General features: G+C 39.4%; 1 protein-coding gene across 1 annotated transcript in view; it reads right to left on the reverse strand.

Annotated features, from left to right (window-relative positions):
- Nucleotides 1-450: 450 nt before the first annotated feature.
- KAT6A (lysine acetyltransferase 6A) overlaps nucleotides 451-17,247 on the reverse strand; it is a 38,315-nt gene continuing 21,518 nt past the window's right edge. Inside the window, exons 11-18 of the mRNA XM_014259580.2 lie at nucleotides 17,000-17,141; nucleotides 16,392-16,553; nucleotides 15,370-15,463; nucleotides 13,864-14,095; nucleotides 12,591-12,801; nucleotides 11,215-11,907; nucleotides 10,170-10,500; nucleotides 451-5,507 (exon numbers count right to left, since the gene is read on the reverse strand). Coding sequence (XP_014115055.2) covers nucleotides 2,926-5,507; nucleotides 10,170-10,500; nucleotides 11,215-11,907; nucleotides 12,591-12,801; nucleotides 13,864-14,095; nucleotides 15,370-15,463; nucleotides 16,392-16,553; nucleotides 17,000-17,141 — 4,447 coding nt within the window. The 3' untranslated portion in view covers nucleotides 451-2,925. The remainder of the gene's footprint in view (nucleotides 5,508-10,169; nucleotides 10,501-11,214; nucleotides 11,908-12,590; nucleotides 12,802-13,863; nucleotides 14,096-15,369; nucleotides 15,464-16,391; nucleotides 16,554-16,999; nucleotides 17,142-17,247) is intronic.

Here is a 17,247-nt window from a genome sequence, read left to right on the forward strand (position 1 = left end):
TTGTGGAGAATGTGCAGCAAAACAACGAGATGGCACCCCCAGGATCCAACTGTGCCTTAAAGCTGCAGGGCAAACCTTGCTGGGTAAAATGTCTCCTCCTCCTATTCGAGATTCTCATTACAGATGAAAGAGCAGCTGAAGGGGGTGGGGGAAACTTCAAACACTCACTGCCAGTTTTAAAGGACACAAGTCAGAATTACAAACTGAAGCTGATAAAAATCAGGACCACACTTGGTTTTGGCCAGCCTTGGCCAGAGAGAAATTTGAAGGTGGTGATGTCTGGAAAAGCTTCAAGTTTGTTCTTCTTGATTTTTCCCTAATTAGAAATTCTAGATAAAAATTAACATGAGTGAATTAAGGCCCACAGGGAATCACACTCCCAGGACCAAGTATCAGGGACAGCATTCACCACTCAAATGGAAGAAAAAAAATTTACACGCACAACTGACATCCAAAATGGCTCAACATAATTTATTTTTTTATGTTAAAATGTACAGAGTTCTTTTGAAAGTACTTGCTAGAAAGGGGAAAAAAAAGTGATATTACATACAAGGAGAGGAAGGGAGACCATCCAGCCAGGAGCGTATGACATGGAGAATTACAAAGGCATCTAGGCACCCCCTTCCCCTTAGCTTACAAGTCACCATGAACAAAGTACAAAGAGGTTACAAAACAGGAAAAGCAAATATAAACAGACAGGAATAGACTCAGCTTCATTTGTACATGCGGCTTTTAGAGGCATCTGGAGCTCCTATTCACACACTCTAGAGATCTCTTTAAAGAGAATTTTATCTTTCTTAAAATAGTTTTTAATATTCTACAACAAAGATAAAAAATTTTAAAGATGGAATGAAATGAAAAAGCTCTTATTTTTAAAAGGCATCGAAGTCACTAACAGTGAGTTTTTTTAATTTCTTTTAGAAGATTACCCAAGTTATCTTGCTAAAAATACATTTTTTTTTTTTAAACAGAAGTGAAAAAATGGTAGGTACCAATATTACTGCGTTGGATAATTTCTTTTTATATATAGAAAAGAACTTTTTTTTTTTCTACAATAGTTCTACAGTCACAAAGGTTTGTGGAAAAGGGAGCTGCCCAATTGATAAAAAAACCTATACAAAACCAAACCAAACATAAAGGCAAACAAACTAAATTCATGGCCCTCATTTCAACAGCTTCTCCTCCTGTCTCAGACCCACCCCCACCCCCAGGAAGCAGCGACACAGCTGAAGATCTAAGAGAGGGCAGCACAGTGCGCTTTCTACATGGGTTATTTGGAAGTGGAATAGTATATACAGAGAAATGGGGTCCTACACAGCCTTGTACATGCTCAAAACTAAACAGAAATAAAAAGTGGAAGTCCTTTGAATTCTGCCTTTTATGGTTAGCAGTTACTGAAGGAAAGTCCATTTTAGTGCATCTGAAGAAACCCCAAATTTTAGATTCTTTTGGTTTAAAAACAAAAGGGATTAGACTTATTAATGTGTCTGCATTTCTACTTCATATACAATAAAAAAAACCTTTACATTAAAGGGTTGTCCCTTTTTGTATTGGGTGACATGCCAGCAGTGTAGCCAAAATTAATGTAAATTGGATTTTGCAGTAATAAACAGCAAAATCCTGCCGCCTAGATCCTGCTACGGTGTTGGGACGGTTTCACTGCTGTATAAGAGGCCGATTCCCTTCTTTTCCCACACTAGATCAAATGTGTGGCTATTCCTACAAAATGGATATCAAACACAGTAAGAGAATCAGGAAAAACATCATTGACCCCCAGATAAGCGGCACATTCAGCAACTTCCAACCCCAGACCAGGAATGGAAGAGTGACAAGGACACCACAGGGTTCTCATCCCAGTCACCAAATGCACACTTTTTTCTTCCAGCATTTCCCAAGCCAAGAGATTAACTGGAAACAGCTGCTTCTGAGCTCAGTCTGACACAAAGGCTCAGAACCAAAACCCTCAGCATTTCCAAGTACATACTAAAGCAGTTTGGGATCTCAGAGCTGTGGCTGACTCGCAGGTCACCAGAAGAGCCTGTAACCATTTTCTTGTCCTAACAGACCATTACCCACCCTGTCCTCTTCACAACTGCCAAAGGGCTACAGTACAAGTTCTCTCTTGAGATGCTTCCAGCAGTTCAATGACAGAACGTGTGTGCATGCATGCACATGTGTGTTCACGTGCATGACTGGGTGGTGAATGGGATAATTTAAAAGTTACATTATATTTTCAGCATAAAACATACAATTTCAATTAACTCATCTACAAAAACATCAATGTGAATGGTTTATTGTTTACACCTAACTCCAAATTTTACTGAGGGTAAGGGAGTCAAGGAAAATTAAAGATTTTTCCTGACTTGCAGAAATAACGATCTTCATTTATCCTCTGTGTCCCCTTCCAAATCTCCCAATAAGTGCCTCCTGCTAGAAGTAGGAAATGTTAGGTGGGGTTTTCGGGGAAGGGTTGCTATTCTTTGAGATGTCAAACATTTTACATGGCTGCAGTACTAGAAACTGCATACAGAGGGGCACAGGGGAGGGAAAAGGACATATATTGAAAAAAAATTTAGGAAAATGATTTCACGTTACACATAGTCTGTCCACTTTGTCAGCAAAGTAAGGCTCTTTTTAAATTATAAGAAGATTTTGTGCATGTTTCCCCTCTAAAAAACATCTGTAAGTGATTTTAGTTGTAAAATGTTTGACGATTGTGAAGAAAAAAAAACCCACAAACGAAAATTAATTTAAAAAAAAAAAAAAAAGACCAGGCTTCCTAAAAATTAAAATAAACCAAAGAAAATCCCTCTAAAGCTACAGCAATATTTTAACTGGAAAAAGGTCCATTTTCTCTGGTTCGTCAGTATAAAAGGTTCCTTTATTTATATTTATTTCAGTTTTTAGGATGCAAGTTGATCTTGCTCATCTTCTCATGTATGGTCCATTAAGAGACTGCTTGGGCACCCCAGCAGCATTCATGTAGCTGTGATGGGAGGGGCCAGTGTACATCATGTTTCCATGAGGATTTGGCTGCATAGGCTGCTGGGTATAGGCCTGGCTCCCCATCATTCCCATCTGCATCTGCATAGGATACTGTGCTGTCTGATTCATGTAGGCAGGGTTACTATGGTAACTGCTGTTCATCATGGGCTGTGTCATTCTGTAGCTGTTCATGGCATTCAGGGTGTTCATATTCATGGAGTTCACGTTGTATGGGGCAGTTGGCATCAGGTTGACTCCCATGTTCATGCCCCGCTGCACAGCCAAGGTCCGAGGCCCAGCCTGCATGGCGACGGCGGGGGGACTGCGGCCATACAGCTGCTGCTGGTGTGCACTTGCTGAGGGCAGGGGGGCTGATTTGGAGCGGATGGAAATGTGCCCCTTGACTGGCATCTGCCCCTGCAGCCTCTGGGTATGGGGAATACCAATATTGGTAGCAGACATATTACACTGAAGCAGAGGTGATGTGAGGTTCATGGTGGTGGATGCCAGGTTTGGAGGGGGTGTCATAGTGGCTTGTGCTTGTGGGGTGCCAGCCAGGGGGTGAGAGGGAGCCAGCTGAGCCAGCCCCGTGTTGGAAAGAGAAACGCTGGTTGCATAGGAAGTCACAGCAGGAGAATGGCTATAAGGCATGGCATGAGGGTCCATAATGGTGTTTGTCAGCTGCTGCAACTTGGCTAAACTGAATGTGGCTGATGGTTGTGAATAGCTCCCAGCACCAAAATCCCCTGGAATCCTCTCATAGATACTTATGTTACCAGTGCTGCCTGATTCTGGTATTTCCATGATCATAGGTGCTGGGGTGAAGCTGTTGTTCATGCTACACTGAGATAATGGAGGCTGCTGCTGGGGTGGAGGTGGGGGCTGTGGCTGCTGGGACTGAGGCTGCTGCTGTTGTGGCTGTGTTGTTGGTTGCTGGTTACTTGGGGGCCTTTCTACTACACAGCTCTGGGGTGACTTGATATTACAATTTGCTGCAGGCTGGACACTGTTTTGCTGCATCATGCTGCAACTGCTGCCAATGTTTGCCATTTGCTGAGTGACAACACAACTGTTCTGAGTGAGGCTGCTAGAAGAAGACAGTCCTCCATATGAACAGCTGCTCTGGGAAGAGTTATTTCCACAAATGCTGCCTCCCATAGTGGAGTCATAGCTGCTGGGGTTTTCATAATTCTCTGTAGTGCTCTCAATGCTGCCAAGGTCACTGAAGCCACTATCCACCACCTGCTGAGAGTGGTCCGATACTGAAGGCACATCCATCATGGGGCTGGTCTCCATGTTCTGCATAGAGGGTGCGGACAGGGATCCTTGTTCAGGACTTATCTGAGTGTAACTGCTCTCCAGAGCAGGCACATTTGGGCTGCTGACAGACCGCACAGACTGGCTGGGATGGGACTGAACAGAGGATATTGGACTGTTGTGTTCTGAGGCCTGGCAATCTTCAACCATTGATATCTGAGGATCCTCCTCAGTCTGGGTATAACTCTGCAAAGTCTGACAAGCTGCAAGAGTTTCTTCACAGTCCTGGTAAGCTACATCATGCTCATTGCTTTCCTCCTGTGTCAAGGACTGTACTGCTTGAACAGTTTCAAGATCTAGTTCACTATGAGGAATCTCCTCTTCCTTTAATTCAATTAATCCCTCTTTATTACTTTGCTCTTCTTCGTGATCATCTTCAGACCCAGGGACATGCTCTGAGCCCACTGATGTCTCATTGGAAGCCTGCTCTTCCTCAGAATCTGCCTCTGCTTCATCTTTTTCTTTTGCATCTTCTCTACTGCTTGGAATGCTTGTTTCTAAAAAACATTCTTGCACCTGAGGCTCCTCCTTCACCCCTTCTTTAACAGGCTGTTCCTCCAATTCTTTTTTCTTCAAAGACTCTGGATGACCATCATCTTCATCATCAGCATCATGATCTTCATTTTGATTTGTCACTACTGCAACTTCCTCTTCTTCCTCATGGTCATGGTCAGGTTCATCTAATTCTTGTTGCTCTTCTTCTGATTGCCTCTGCTCTTCTAAAATCCGTGGCTTCTCCTCTACTTCCTCTTCTATCTCAGGCTCTTTTACTTCTGGCACCAGACTGCTGTTGCTGTCTACAGGAGAAACTGCTCTTACTTCACTGCTGGCTATATCTTCCTCTTCTCCCTCTCCTACCTCTTCTGCTTCCATAGTCACATCTTCCTCTTTCCTTTCTTCAGTGAGAGGCAGGTCTTTCTGCTCAACACATTCTTCTTTATCTGAAATTTTGGCCTTACGCCCTGGTTTTGAATTAGCTACCACTTCATCAATTATGTCATCCTGAACTGAAAGTGGTACATCTTCCCGGTTCAGTTTAAAACCTGGTTTTCGACCAGGTCTTTTCTTCCAGTGGACTGGTTTTCGACTTTTCCCTTTTGGCCATCCCTTCTTCTTTTTCATAGGTGTGGAAGTATCTGGCTCAAGTGAAGAATCTTTTGCTTCACTATTCCTCAGCATAGATAACGGTTTCAAGGATCCATTACCTGAAAATACAAATTGAAAGACACTGTTTAAACATTTTTATTTGACCTAAGCATTCACGGAAGCCTTCCCAAGCATGCCCAACATGTTTATCAACTTCAATATTAACTCAGAAATTTATTGGAATTTATTTATTAGCTTAGAAATATTAGTTTAGAAGGATCAAGGTCTGCTCATTAGCAGCATGTTGCACATTACATTTTCTAATAACATCAATGTTTTCAAGATTTTCCATTTTCAAAGTTCTGAGCCTTTAATACACAATTCAAATTAAGCTCTAAGCTATATAATGAAGTTCTGAAAAGACAAATTTTATTTATTCACAAATGAATGTGCTGCAGCATACAGGAACATATGAAGCTGCAATAAAAGCATGTTTCCTTTTAGATCTGTGCATCTGCTTAAGAAAGGAAGTATTTTCACTTTTTTTCATAGCCTTATGCTTTTTAATGCTAATAGAAATACACCGCTGCCTGGATTTGGCTAGCAATTTTTTAATTGAAGAAAGCATTAACAGGAATCTGAATTTCTCTTTAATCTTTTATTTGATGAAGCAAGATTTGCATTTCAGTGACTTTCCAAACGCTCAAATAGGTTCAGAGCTTATATAGCCAGAAAGGAATGTGATAGCTTACTGAGAACTTACAGAATAGTATAAGGCATTCCCTGAATTAATTTTGGTTCGAACCTGTCAATTAGGACAGTCAGTGCCATTTTATACAACTGTAAAAAGCTGAGTTAGTCTTGCCATTTGCTCAGGAAGGCATTTATTTTAAATAATTCCCTCCAATGATAAGCATTCTGAAGAAATTCTGGGTATTAAAAAATGAATAGAGAATTAAGAAATCAGCAACTCCTTATGTCATCCAAAAGTAAATATTTCTAATGTGCACAAAGAAAAGAAAGGATCTGCCACAGTCAGACAGCCTATTGTTGTACAGGAAGAAGGTAACTTTATTTTCGTAATATTTATTAAAGCATTAACACTTAAACCCTTAGAAATAAAACCCACCTCTTAAAAGAGCCCATCACTATTTCTCTTCCCTGACTTCCACATTTCATATCTACTACAGAGAATTAGATTTACCACATTGTGATAGATTGGCATTTAAGAAAAAATAGGAAACATCTAAGGAAGTTAAGGCTGCTGGAGGCTGATGGGAGTTTTTTCTCATGGCCAATAACTGGACATTTCTGAGAACTGACAGTTGTTTTGACCATTGAAAAGTGAGATCAACCTGTGAACACCACCTTAAAACCTAATTCTCCCGCTCTTTCGTTTCCAGGTTTGAAAGGTAAGAGCTCCAGCTGGCTCCCGTCCCCTACCCAGGGGGGCTGGGCTGGGCCTGCTGCAGCTCCCGGGCAGGGGATGGAGCCTGCGGGGCTTCCCCTGGCCCCCAGGCCCGGGCCGGGCTCTGCTGCAGCTCCCGGGAAGCCTCCGGGGTGGCTGAAGCTTTTCCCAGGGGTGTCCCTGGCTCTAAGCACAGCTGAGCTGAAACCCGGCATCATGAATACCTGCTGCGGCTTGAGCCAGATTTTAACCCTTTCACTACCCAGATGAGATTTGCAGATTAATCCTTTTTCCAGGGAAAGGGGAAGAGAGAGAGAGTGAACAACGTGTAAAGAAACGAGATAAACTATCAAAGCCAGTGAGGAAAAGAATTAAGCCTCAGATGAGAAGAGAACAAGGAGATGCACTAATAAACTGAAATATTCTTTTGTTAAAACTATGGAGACGGACAATAATGTTCTGAAAAAACTCCTTTAATTCATGAAAGAGTATTTTGGGGGAAATGGAGTATTTCAAAGTGTGGATCTAAGCAGAAGTAGTTAACTAATAGAGCTGAGCAAATGGTGAAGTAGTTGTGATCCTATGAGATGCTGGAACAGAAAAAAAAAGTGAGAGCTGTTGAAGATTTGTGGCCCTTAAGAGACAAAGAGAAAACTTATGTTTCCAGAGATGATTACAGAGACAGATAAGAGAACTTTTGCCTTTGAATAACACATCCTTAAAATGACACCCCTTCAACCATGGCCCATGAACACACCTCAGAGTGGTGTGAAATGGGAGGAAAGGACTGATGGCAGAGTTTTCCAGGCGGCTGGCATCAGAGAAATAGAAAGCCATGAGAAAATGGTTTTCTTGTGAAAAACTCCATAGATTGACAAAAGAGAACTTCTTTTTCTCCACAAAGACTGATGAAAAGACTATAGCAAAGATGGAACTGTTTTCACCACCAGGTTTTGTCTCTAGGTTGTCAATTAAACAAGGGTTGGGTGGTGGGGAAAAAGGGTTTCTGGAGGTTTTAGTCTGGTTTCTTATTCTTGTAGTTTTGTTAATAAACTTTCTTTATTCTTTTTAAATTTTAAGCCTGTTTTGCCCTCCTCCTAATTCTTATCTCACAGCAAAAAATGAGTAAGTTTTCTAGTGATTTTTTAGCTAATGCTTTAAAACCACGACATTATTTGGTGCGTTGGCTGGGAAACAAAATTGGTGAATCTAAACTACTACACACATTCACAGTAAAAATCACAAGTAGAACTAAGAAAAGCAAAGTAATACAGCTCAAGCTGTATTACCAAGCTTCATCTTCCCCTACACAACACTACTCAAATTGCTCAGATTTGGTAGACTATAGAGAAACAAACTTGGTTTTTGACACCACAGAACACCTTCTGTCTTCCAGAATGCCTAACCCTTACTAAAAACTGGCCTCAAATCACCACCCTACACAGTCCATTCTCACTGCTGTCCTGACAACAGTAAGAACCAATCCAAATTTTCATCAGACACTCATTTAAGAAACTACAATGTTCTTTTTTTCAGAGAATTTCAGAGAAATCTTAAAACATTTTCAATGCACTGTGTCAGCTAGACATTAAGTTCTCAGCAGAAAAACCTGGCCCCCAGTCAGAAAGTCAAGAAAAGGGGGAAAAAAAAAAAATTAAAAAAAAAAAATTACAAGCAAGTTTCTGTAGTGATGGGAAAATCTCAAAAAAAAATTCTAAGATTCCTATAAACATTCCTACCTCATAGTTATTAGATAGTCTCAATCTGAACCATTTGTTAATTCACAACACTGCAACACTGTATTCTTGAATTGTCATAAGGCAGTGCTGTCCCTCTAACCCAGCCTAAATTTTTATCAAAATAAAAAGCCAGCTGCTTATGATGAACATGTTTACATAACTGACAGCACACTGTATTTTCTCTAAAAACATTACAGTTTTAATATGTATATGCAAAGGCATCTACATTGAAAGCAAAAGCAGTCAACAGATACCCTGTGACGTCAGGAGCAGCAATATCCTAAAATAATATGGTTACTACTTTATTGCTTCAGAGGTTCCAACCGATTTGCAGAAGTTCAGGGAAAAAAAAGCAACAGAAGTGAGACAGGGGAGCAGAAAGCACTTAATGACACATATTTATGAAGTAGGTGAGCCAGAAATTTGTCACTGTAGTATAAAATGGGTGCGAGTTAAAATAGTGGCTTTCCAAATACCATTTTTGATTCCTGGGCACTTAAAGGACTATTTGTAGTCTGCAAAAGATGGTTAAAAATCATTGATTTTATAAAAGAATATATTTTGAGTGGAATCACTAAAGGGGGATTCCACTGCATCTGCACCAGAAAACATACATCAAAGCACAAATGAAAAAGACTTAAAATAACTGGTCTAACAGATCTGTCTCCAACTCCATAGTCTTATTAATGGTGCTGAAGTATCACAAAAATGTATTTAACAAGTAATCTAATCATAACAGAATTTTAAAAAAACAATGACGTAAGATGACTGCACATGTATTCCCACCAAGCAAATTTAATGCTGTTTCCACATTTGTACTAAATCTCCATAGTTATATGCTATAGTAAGGATTTAAGGATAACTTATGCTAAATAGATAGTAAACCTGGCTATTATCATATTAATGCTTTTAGTATTAAAGTACTTTGAAAGTACTGGTAACCACAGCCTAATTGAAAGTCATCAACTCATGAGGCAAAAATTTTTTCTGGTGGGATAATGGCACCATACTTGTTTTTCACACAGTTTTTCATTTTTATTTTGCTGACTGGCTTGCACTATGTAGCCCATCAAAACAACAGGACATCTAATAGCAATAAAGAAGATTGCTAATGGAGTATCTGAATGACAGCTGCATTTTCTGAATTGTCAGTGGACTCTGAGCAACCAGTCACAACCAAATTTTGTCTTATGAACTGAAGGTTCAGAGAACTTTAAGGAGATCTGAGAAGCTGAGAGGGTGAACATGCAATGTGATGAAGAAGACGATGTCAGAAGAGACAATTTAATATTTCCCTTTGTTATGGAAAAATGGGGGCTTGCCAGTTCATTTCTGTTTTATTTCTGTAAGTGACTCTGCTGTATGGGTTTTTCCACAATCACAGATACCATTTCCATTAGGAAAGCTGAATCAAAAGGATAGCCTGGGATCAGGTCATTGCTAATAAGATGGTTAATATACGCACCACATTTTCATAAAACTAGGGAATGTCTAAGGTTAGTTTGACTGGTAATTTGTGCCTAAGCTACATTTCAGCTGGAAGTTACAAGCCAAAGAAAGCATTTGGTTCTGTAATGAGCTGTTATCATCCAATACAATCTATCAAACTTTCACCAGCGTACCACCATACATACCATTGTCATCAGACTCTTCCTCATCTCTGGACTTCCTCTTAGAAGAGGGTCTATGCCTGAGTGTGTCCGGTTGGGCTAAGTGCCGAAAGTATCCGCTGGATGAAAGTTCACTCTCCTCCTCTTCATCCTCCTCCTCGTCCTCCTCGTCCTCCTCCTCCTCCTCCTCCTCAATTTCAAAAGTAGGCTCCAATCGAGGCATTGGTCGTTCAGAGTCTGAGTCCTCAAATGGTTCATCCAGCACTTCTGTGGTTTCTGAGATTGTTTCAGTGACAACGCTGCTGTTGTGGTGCTTACGCTTGCGGACCCGCCTCTTCCGATGAAGAATTGGTTTCTAAAAGTAGAAAATGGGAAAAGAGAAGATATTTTAACACATGCAGTAGAAATGAAACACTAGACAAATACAAAACATGAAGAGCAAAGAGCTCCCTTCTAGAATCCAGAATTCACTCGAAACTGCAATCTGGCACCTGCCACTAGATAGAATTTAAACAGCTGAAGCTAACAGCCTATCCATAACAGCTGGAACTTCAGACACACTACAACACAGATGTGAATAAATTAGAATAAGGTGCAAAAGTGATACAGAAGAGAACTTTTTAATGCAGTATCCCATGAGGAAAGCATTTGCTTAGACACATTGATAAAATTCACATCTCCACAGTAAATAATTTCAAAGACTTTACACTCCAATGTCAGTTGTTTAGCAACTGTGTTTTGCAAGCTTTTTTCAAAAGCAGGACTGTATCTCTATTTTGCATGACTGAGAAAAATTTTAATAACTGCATTAGAAAAAAAATCAAAATCACAAGATAGAGGCTAGAATCAAAAAACCCTCAAAACTCCTACCCGTGATTCACCAAAAACCACCAGAGAAGAAGAAGCCAGCAGGAAGTACCCTCCAGAGAGAGTTCTGGAACAATGAACATGTGCTCTCTATACACTTAATACAGACCTCGTGAACTGCTTTTTCCTTCAGAAAGCCCCAACATACTGATAAAACTGACTGGATAAGATAGTCGGAAAGAACAAGAAATAAGACACACACCTTTCGTTTCAATGTAGGCTTGGTGAGAACAGGTGGAGAGCTTGATCGAGGACTCACAGGCTCATCATCTTCCTCTTCACTACTCTCACTAAAACGCCTCAGAAGTGCCCTATCGCTATCACTGTAGCGCCGGGTTAACCTGTCACAATCCTCTGGGAATCTACATTTTGGTGGCTCTGTGTTCTTTTTCAACTGCCCCCTCCATCTTTCCACACCTTCACTGTGCTGCCGACGGGGAACTGCAGGTTTTTCACCTTTGCCATACTGTCCCTGGGAAGCTGCAGACTTTTCCTCATCTTCAGCATATCGGCCTCTCGAGGCTGGAAATTTCTCCTCACATGCACCACATCTTCCTTGCAAGGCCACTGACTTCTCCTCACAGTCACTGCAGCGGCCTCGTGAGGCTGCTGATTTTTCCTCACATTCATTGCATCGTCCACTGGGAACTGCTGTTTTTTCCTCGATGGGCAATGCTGGCTCCTTCTCACCAAAGGGCTCATGCAGTTTTTTGCTCTTGCGGTTCCATCGACCTCTTCGTGATGGCTGACTGTTTGCAGGAAGACTATCCAGGGGAAAAATGTGCTTGTTTGGTCGTGCAGAATTGGCTGGAGCAACAATGTCTGGCTTTTTTTCACTCTCTGTTGGTGAGTAAGGCTCTTGCTCTTTCTTCTCCCATGACACAGATTTTACCATCTGATTTAAATAAAAACAAATAGATTTCACACTTCCTATTTCAGCATAAATGTATATCCTGAAATTGATTCCATAAAAGCTTTTGAGCAAGAAATCAAAAGTTTAGCAAAACTGACTTTTAAAAATCTGGGATTAAAAAAAAGATTTGACCTTTAAGAGATTCATGTAGTGCTACTTGCTACTCCTTTCTTCATAGGTGATAATATACCTCACTTAGCTTCCCAACAAGTCACTTCAGTCAGCTGTTCAGTGGTGTGCCAGAATGCTACCTTCCCCGTGCTACATTCAAACACAGTATTTGTGCAATTTTCAAGAAAAAAGTGAGAAAAACTTGAAGCTATTTTTCCATTAAAATGCACAATTAGCTTAATTTGAACACAGTAACAGCAGATAATTTGCCTCAGTATTCTACTCAGCGCTCACCACCTGATACAAGAGTGCAACCCCTTCAACGATTGCTCTCTAGACTACGCCTTGACATTTTCTCTAGTTTTATTTTCTAATCTGAAACCATAAAGATACATAAACTTGCCATGATTGCATTGCTTTTTATGATTATGACAAATGCGCAAGCTTCGCATTTGAAATTTTGTTAGCACTGCCTCCAAAAGCATTAAGTATAAACTACACATTAAGTGCACATTAAGCATAAAGCCATACAGAAACAAGAGATTCACTCTTACACTGGTCTCTGGATCCTTTTCTTTCTGCTTTTGTTGTTCTTCATTTTCCCCATCCTCTGTCTCCTCTTCCTCGTCTTCAGAGACAACTGAGTTGGAAACTATAACAGGTGTCCAACGTAGACATTCTGCATCCACATCAATAGGTCGGACATTAGTTCTAAGCTTTGCCATGTGCTCCTGGATAAGCTTCTCACGACGAATGATCACAAATCTGAACAGCAATAATATTCTGATCAATTAACAGGTGACATACTGTACATGTTGCCATGCGAAACAAATATAGTTTGAAAACATATTACTCTCAATCAGTACTGCCACAAGTAACTTCAGAGAGAACAGAAACTCATTAAAATAGTACAATTTGCATTACCATCTGACTACCAGGAAATGTTAAAATCCTTTCCACTTCTTGTTAATGGTGAAGCCATTATCCTTCCATGGGTAGCATTCAGTTGCAGAGTATCATTTTTGTTATGGACAAGGGGTATGCCATTTGGGGAATGGGCAATACAGGGTGAAAGCTACTGAAGAGAAATAAAAGGACTGCTCAAGAGAAGTTGCAGTCCCACTACCATAGTGAATTTTGTTTAAGGGTTTGAGAGAAATATCACTGGTTTAAGGTATACTGTGAGATGAGGACATAAAAGTGTTCAAGTTTTCCAAATAAGTTTCAATTTTAACACAAGCATAACAGAATACAACCCCACTCATTGAACTGCTATGGTCTGAAACAAAGACTAATTCCCTGTATTTCACCTGACTTGTAGGCTGAGCAAGCAGGCTACCTCTATTCTGTACCTACACACTTCATCTTTCCCAGTGATCTGTCCTACTCTTTGAGCATTCCATGTTAATCCACAGATTTTATGGCATTTTTGAAATGGAGAGAAAAGGACAGAAACAACTGTCTGCTCGTTGACTGAAAATAAGGAGCAGATCTGCCTCTAGAGAAAGGAAGTTGTTGTTCTTTGCTCTGTTTGTGTATTAGACTGATTTGGCTGAGGGATCCCAAGAAAACATGACCAAGAAACCAACTTGCTCTCACAGCAGTAAATTACTTGAAATTCCATATCTACAGGGCTACGCAGCTGGACATCTGAGCCAGCTTTGGCACTGAATGATTCTTGCACTGCACATGAGTACCACATTATCTGGACACTGAAGTCTTTAGTAAAATCAAGCTTATTAGATGTGACTTGTCTTCAAACACCAGTAAATTTCAATGAAATACATCTGAAGGTATTTGGGATTACAGCGGGACTTCTGTACTCACTGATCACTACGGAAGTCAAGCATTCGTAGGTGATGCAGAGTGGAAGTGATATCTTGAGGGCAGATTCCAGTCAGTTTACTCAACTTCTTGATGCTTAATTGCTTGTCACGTTGATGATAAAGGCACTCCAATATTACACTTTTCCAATAAGCCATGTATGACAGGCGCCCCAGGTCTGACAGGGGCTTCTCTGGTGATCCTGCTTGACCCTCACGCTTTGAAAGCAAATAGCCTAAAGATACACAAGAAAAAAGTTTCAAAATATTAGTTTCTGTTTCCATCCTGACTTCTACAAAGGCCTCATATAATAGCTTAGTGCTGCCTACAAGATGTGGACGATAGCTCTGAAGGATACTTTGAATTGTTGGGCTCCTTTTTTTATATGCTTGTTTAAACTTCTTTTATTCAATGATGGAGTATGATATTTCTGAACTCTGCTGCCATCAGACACTGACTATAGGTAATGCCCTGAGATAGCAGCTGGCTACATAGAAACTACACCAAGCATGATACACAATTGCAATAGCAATTTTGGAAATGACAAAGGAAAAACATACTCTTAAAACTAATGTGACTAATAATTTTCTTGAAAATTCTCTACTGTCAAACTTCAGGACCATACTGGAGAGTATCAAGCTCTATTTGCAGAGATTTCATTAATTTAAGACTATGGTACATTGCACAGGTTCAATAAAGGCCGAGAGGTTATATTTTGCTCAGTGAGACAAAGGGGGATGGATGGAAGATGCCAAATGTGCTTTCTCACTGCTGTTCTACCCTAACCTGCACTTGCTGATTTCTCAAGATACATCCTTGAGTTCTTTGCTTCACCAGTATTTTCAGGAGAACAAAAACTTATCTACGAAAGATATCATTCTGATATAATTCTACCAGTAGTTTTCCTCTGAACATTAACTCCAAAACTTGTATGTCCATAGGGAGGCCTGTATTAAATTGCCCTAGGCATAATAAACAATGTGTAGTTACAGGGGAAGTTTCCCATGACATTACTGAGATACATGTATGAATCTCAGAATTATCTGAGTATTCAGAGCTTAAGTGTGTCTGGTTTTATTGCTCTCAAAGTTAAATTCAAATTAAATTAAATTAAAATTTAAAAAAAGACACTTTTGCTTAAGACACTCATTCACCTAATCAAGCGGCTGAAGATTTCCACAGACCATGCAGTCTTACAGCTGGTTTTCTGTATAAGGAACTATATGCAAAAGACAAGCTTCTGCTAAAATCACTATACTGACACATGCCTTTAGTTTCTACCTTAAGTTGCTTACATGGAAAGTATTGGAATTAAGGGGGAAATGATCAATTTGTCTTTAGAGCTGAAGTTCCAATAAAAAGAGTAAGTGGCAAAGTTCAAATGGTTTTGTGAGTTTTAGAAGCCTTTGTCTTGAGATGTGTTTTGTTTAGAAAAATATCCACTTCTACTGTTAAGTCCTTTAAAAAATGAAAAGACAGACTAAAAAAAGTAAAGAAAAAGTTCCTTACTGAAGTCAATTAGGAACCTGCCATAGCCCTTACGCTGGTATTGTGGAAGAATCATTATACAGGAAACATTGTACTTCTGTTGGCAGTGTTTTTCCTGTTGGGAAAAAAAAAAATCTTATTGAAAAAACAGATCAGTGAGAAATAGTGTAAGTTGCTCTGTAAAAGTGCCCAAGTGGTTCTATAGCAAAAAGTGAGATAGGAAGCCACAGTCAAAGTTTCTTAGGAACAATAAAGCCAAGGAAAGACTTCAAAGTGACAATATTAAAACTCTACCATCATTTCAGATAAGAAAAGCAAAAAATATGAAAACTTGACATAACCTTCTTAGATAGCATACCGTAACGAACAAAAGCTGCAGAGAAGATAAATTCTAAGAATAAATCTGAAGGCAGCTAAATTCATTGCAAAAGACTGAGGTATTCCAATGATTCTTTAAATGTTACAAGCATAACATACCAAAATCCAGTCTCATATATGCTGTTCTGAATACTAAAAAAAAAAAAAGCTTCAAATAAAACTATTTATAAATAATTGAAATAATTAAGGATGAAAATCTTAAGAAAAGTCCTATCTGAAATCTTGGCCCTGTTCCCTCAAAAAAAAATTAAAAGGCTTCAAATCAGGTGCAAAGTTGCCAAACTTGTTTGGAAAACATGTATATACTGAACAAAAGGTGAGATAAACAGAATTACCAAGCAGTTCTATCTCACAAATAGTACTACCCAATCTCTACCAAGAGCAGAAAGTAATTTGAAGTTTTTTTAAACCACTAGCTGCAGTACAAGTTCCTTAACAAGTATATGCTATTCAGTGTTACAGGAAAGTTTGATTTACTAACTGGTGGTCTCTGAATGTAATAAATAAATGTAATAAATGTAATAAATAAAACCTGGTTACAATAGATGTCTATACCTGTATTACATAATTTATTATATGAAATGCAAGAACCTAAATTACAACAATTTAAAGAATACAAAGCAGCACTGCTCATCATACCGAACAATTTGTACCCAAATACTTACCTTGGAAAAGTAGCCAACAAGGTGACAGCCCTTAACATCATTCTGTGTCAGCACATAGAAAAGAAATGGCTCCACATCGTAGTACAGAGTCTTGTGATCCAAGAAGAGTTTAGCTAACAAGCACAAATTCTGGCAGTAGATAGTGCTGACATTGCCATCAACCTTAGAGACGTGAGGAAAAGTTCTGTCACTCCATTTGCTATTATGCAAGGACAGGCTTCACCTGAGTATCCCCGTACATTTGAAACATCTTAACGTGAGAAAAGACTTTTCTATCACAGGTAGAATGTCAAAGGACTAAAAACTTCCACAGAATAGAGGCTGTAACCAAGTTACTGTTACATTCAATCTAGCTTAAGAGAAAACTTAAAATCATTTTTTGTAAAATAAAACCCCCAGATTTTTACAAATTGAGTCTTCTGTGTTTTATGGATGAATAATCTATACACAAGGTCAGTTCCTACTGGCTGCTTATGTTGCTCTTCATGCTTGGAAACTCAGTGTTTCAAGAATGCAGATTTTTAGGACTATGAAAAATTTATCACATGATTAGGTGCTGAGGACCCTATTTCAAAGATAAGAGCAAGCAGCTTAATTTTCTAACTTACCTCAAAGACTGATATATTATTTTTTCTGTAAATTTCATTGGCTGGAGGATGAAACCAGCCACATTTTTTCATATGCTGTTGGAGAATAGTTCTGCTTTTCATATATTTTAGACAGAATTCACAAAGGTACAACTTTGGTAGCCTGTAGGTGAAGATAAAGGAAGAACAGAGACTGAAGACAGAGAGAGACTTTTGTATAAATTTCCTCACTCCTGCTGATAGAGAACTTGATGAAAACAAACCCAATA

This window comes from Pseudopodoces humilis, chromosome 30 (assembly GCF_049639895.1).
Source record: "Pseudopodoces humilis isolate 2021_Gansu_Grassland_sample_001 chromosome 30, ASM4963989v1, whole genome shotgun sequence".
NCBI classification, from domain to species: Eukaryota; Metazoa; Chordata; class Aves; order Passeriformes; family Paridae; genus Pseudopodoces; species Pseudopodoces humilis.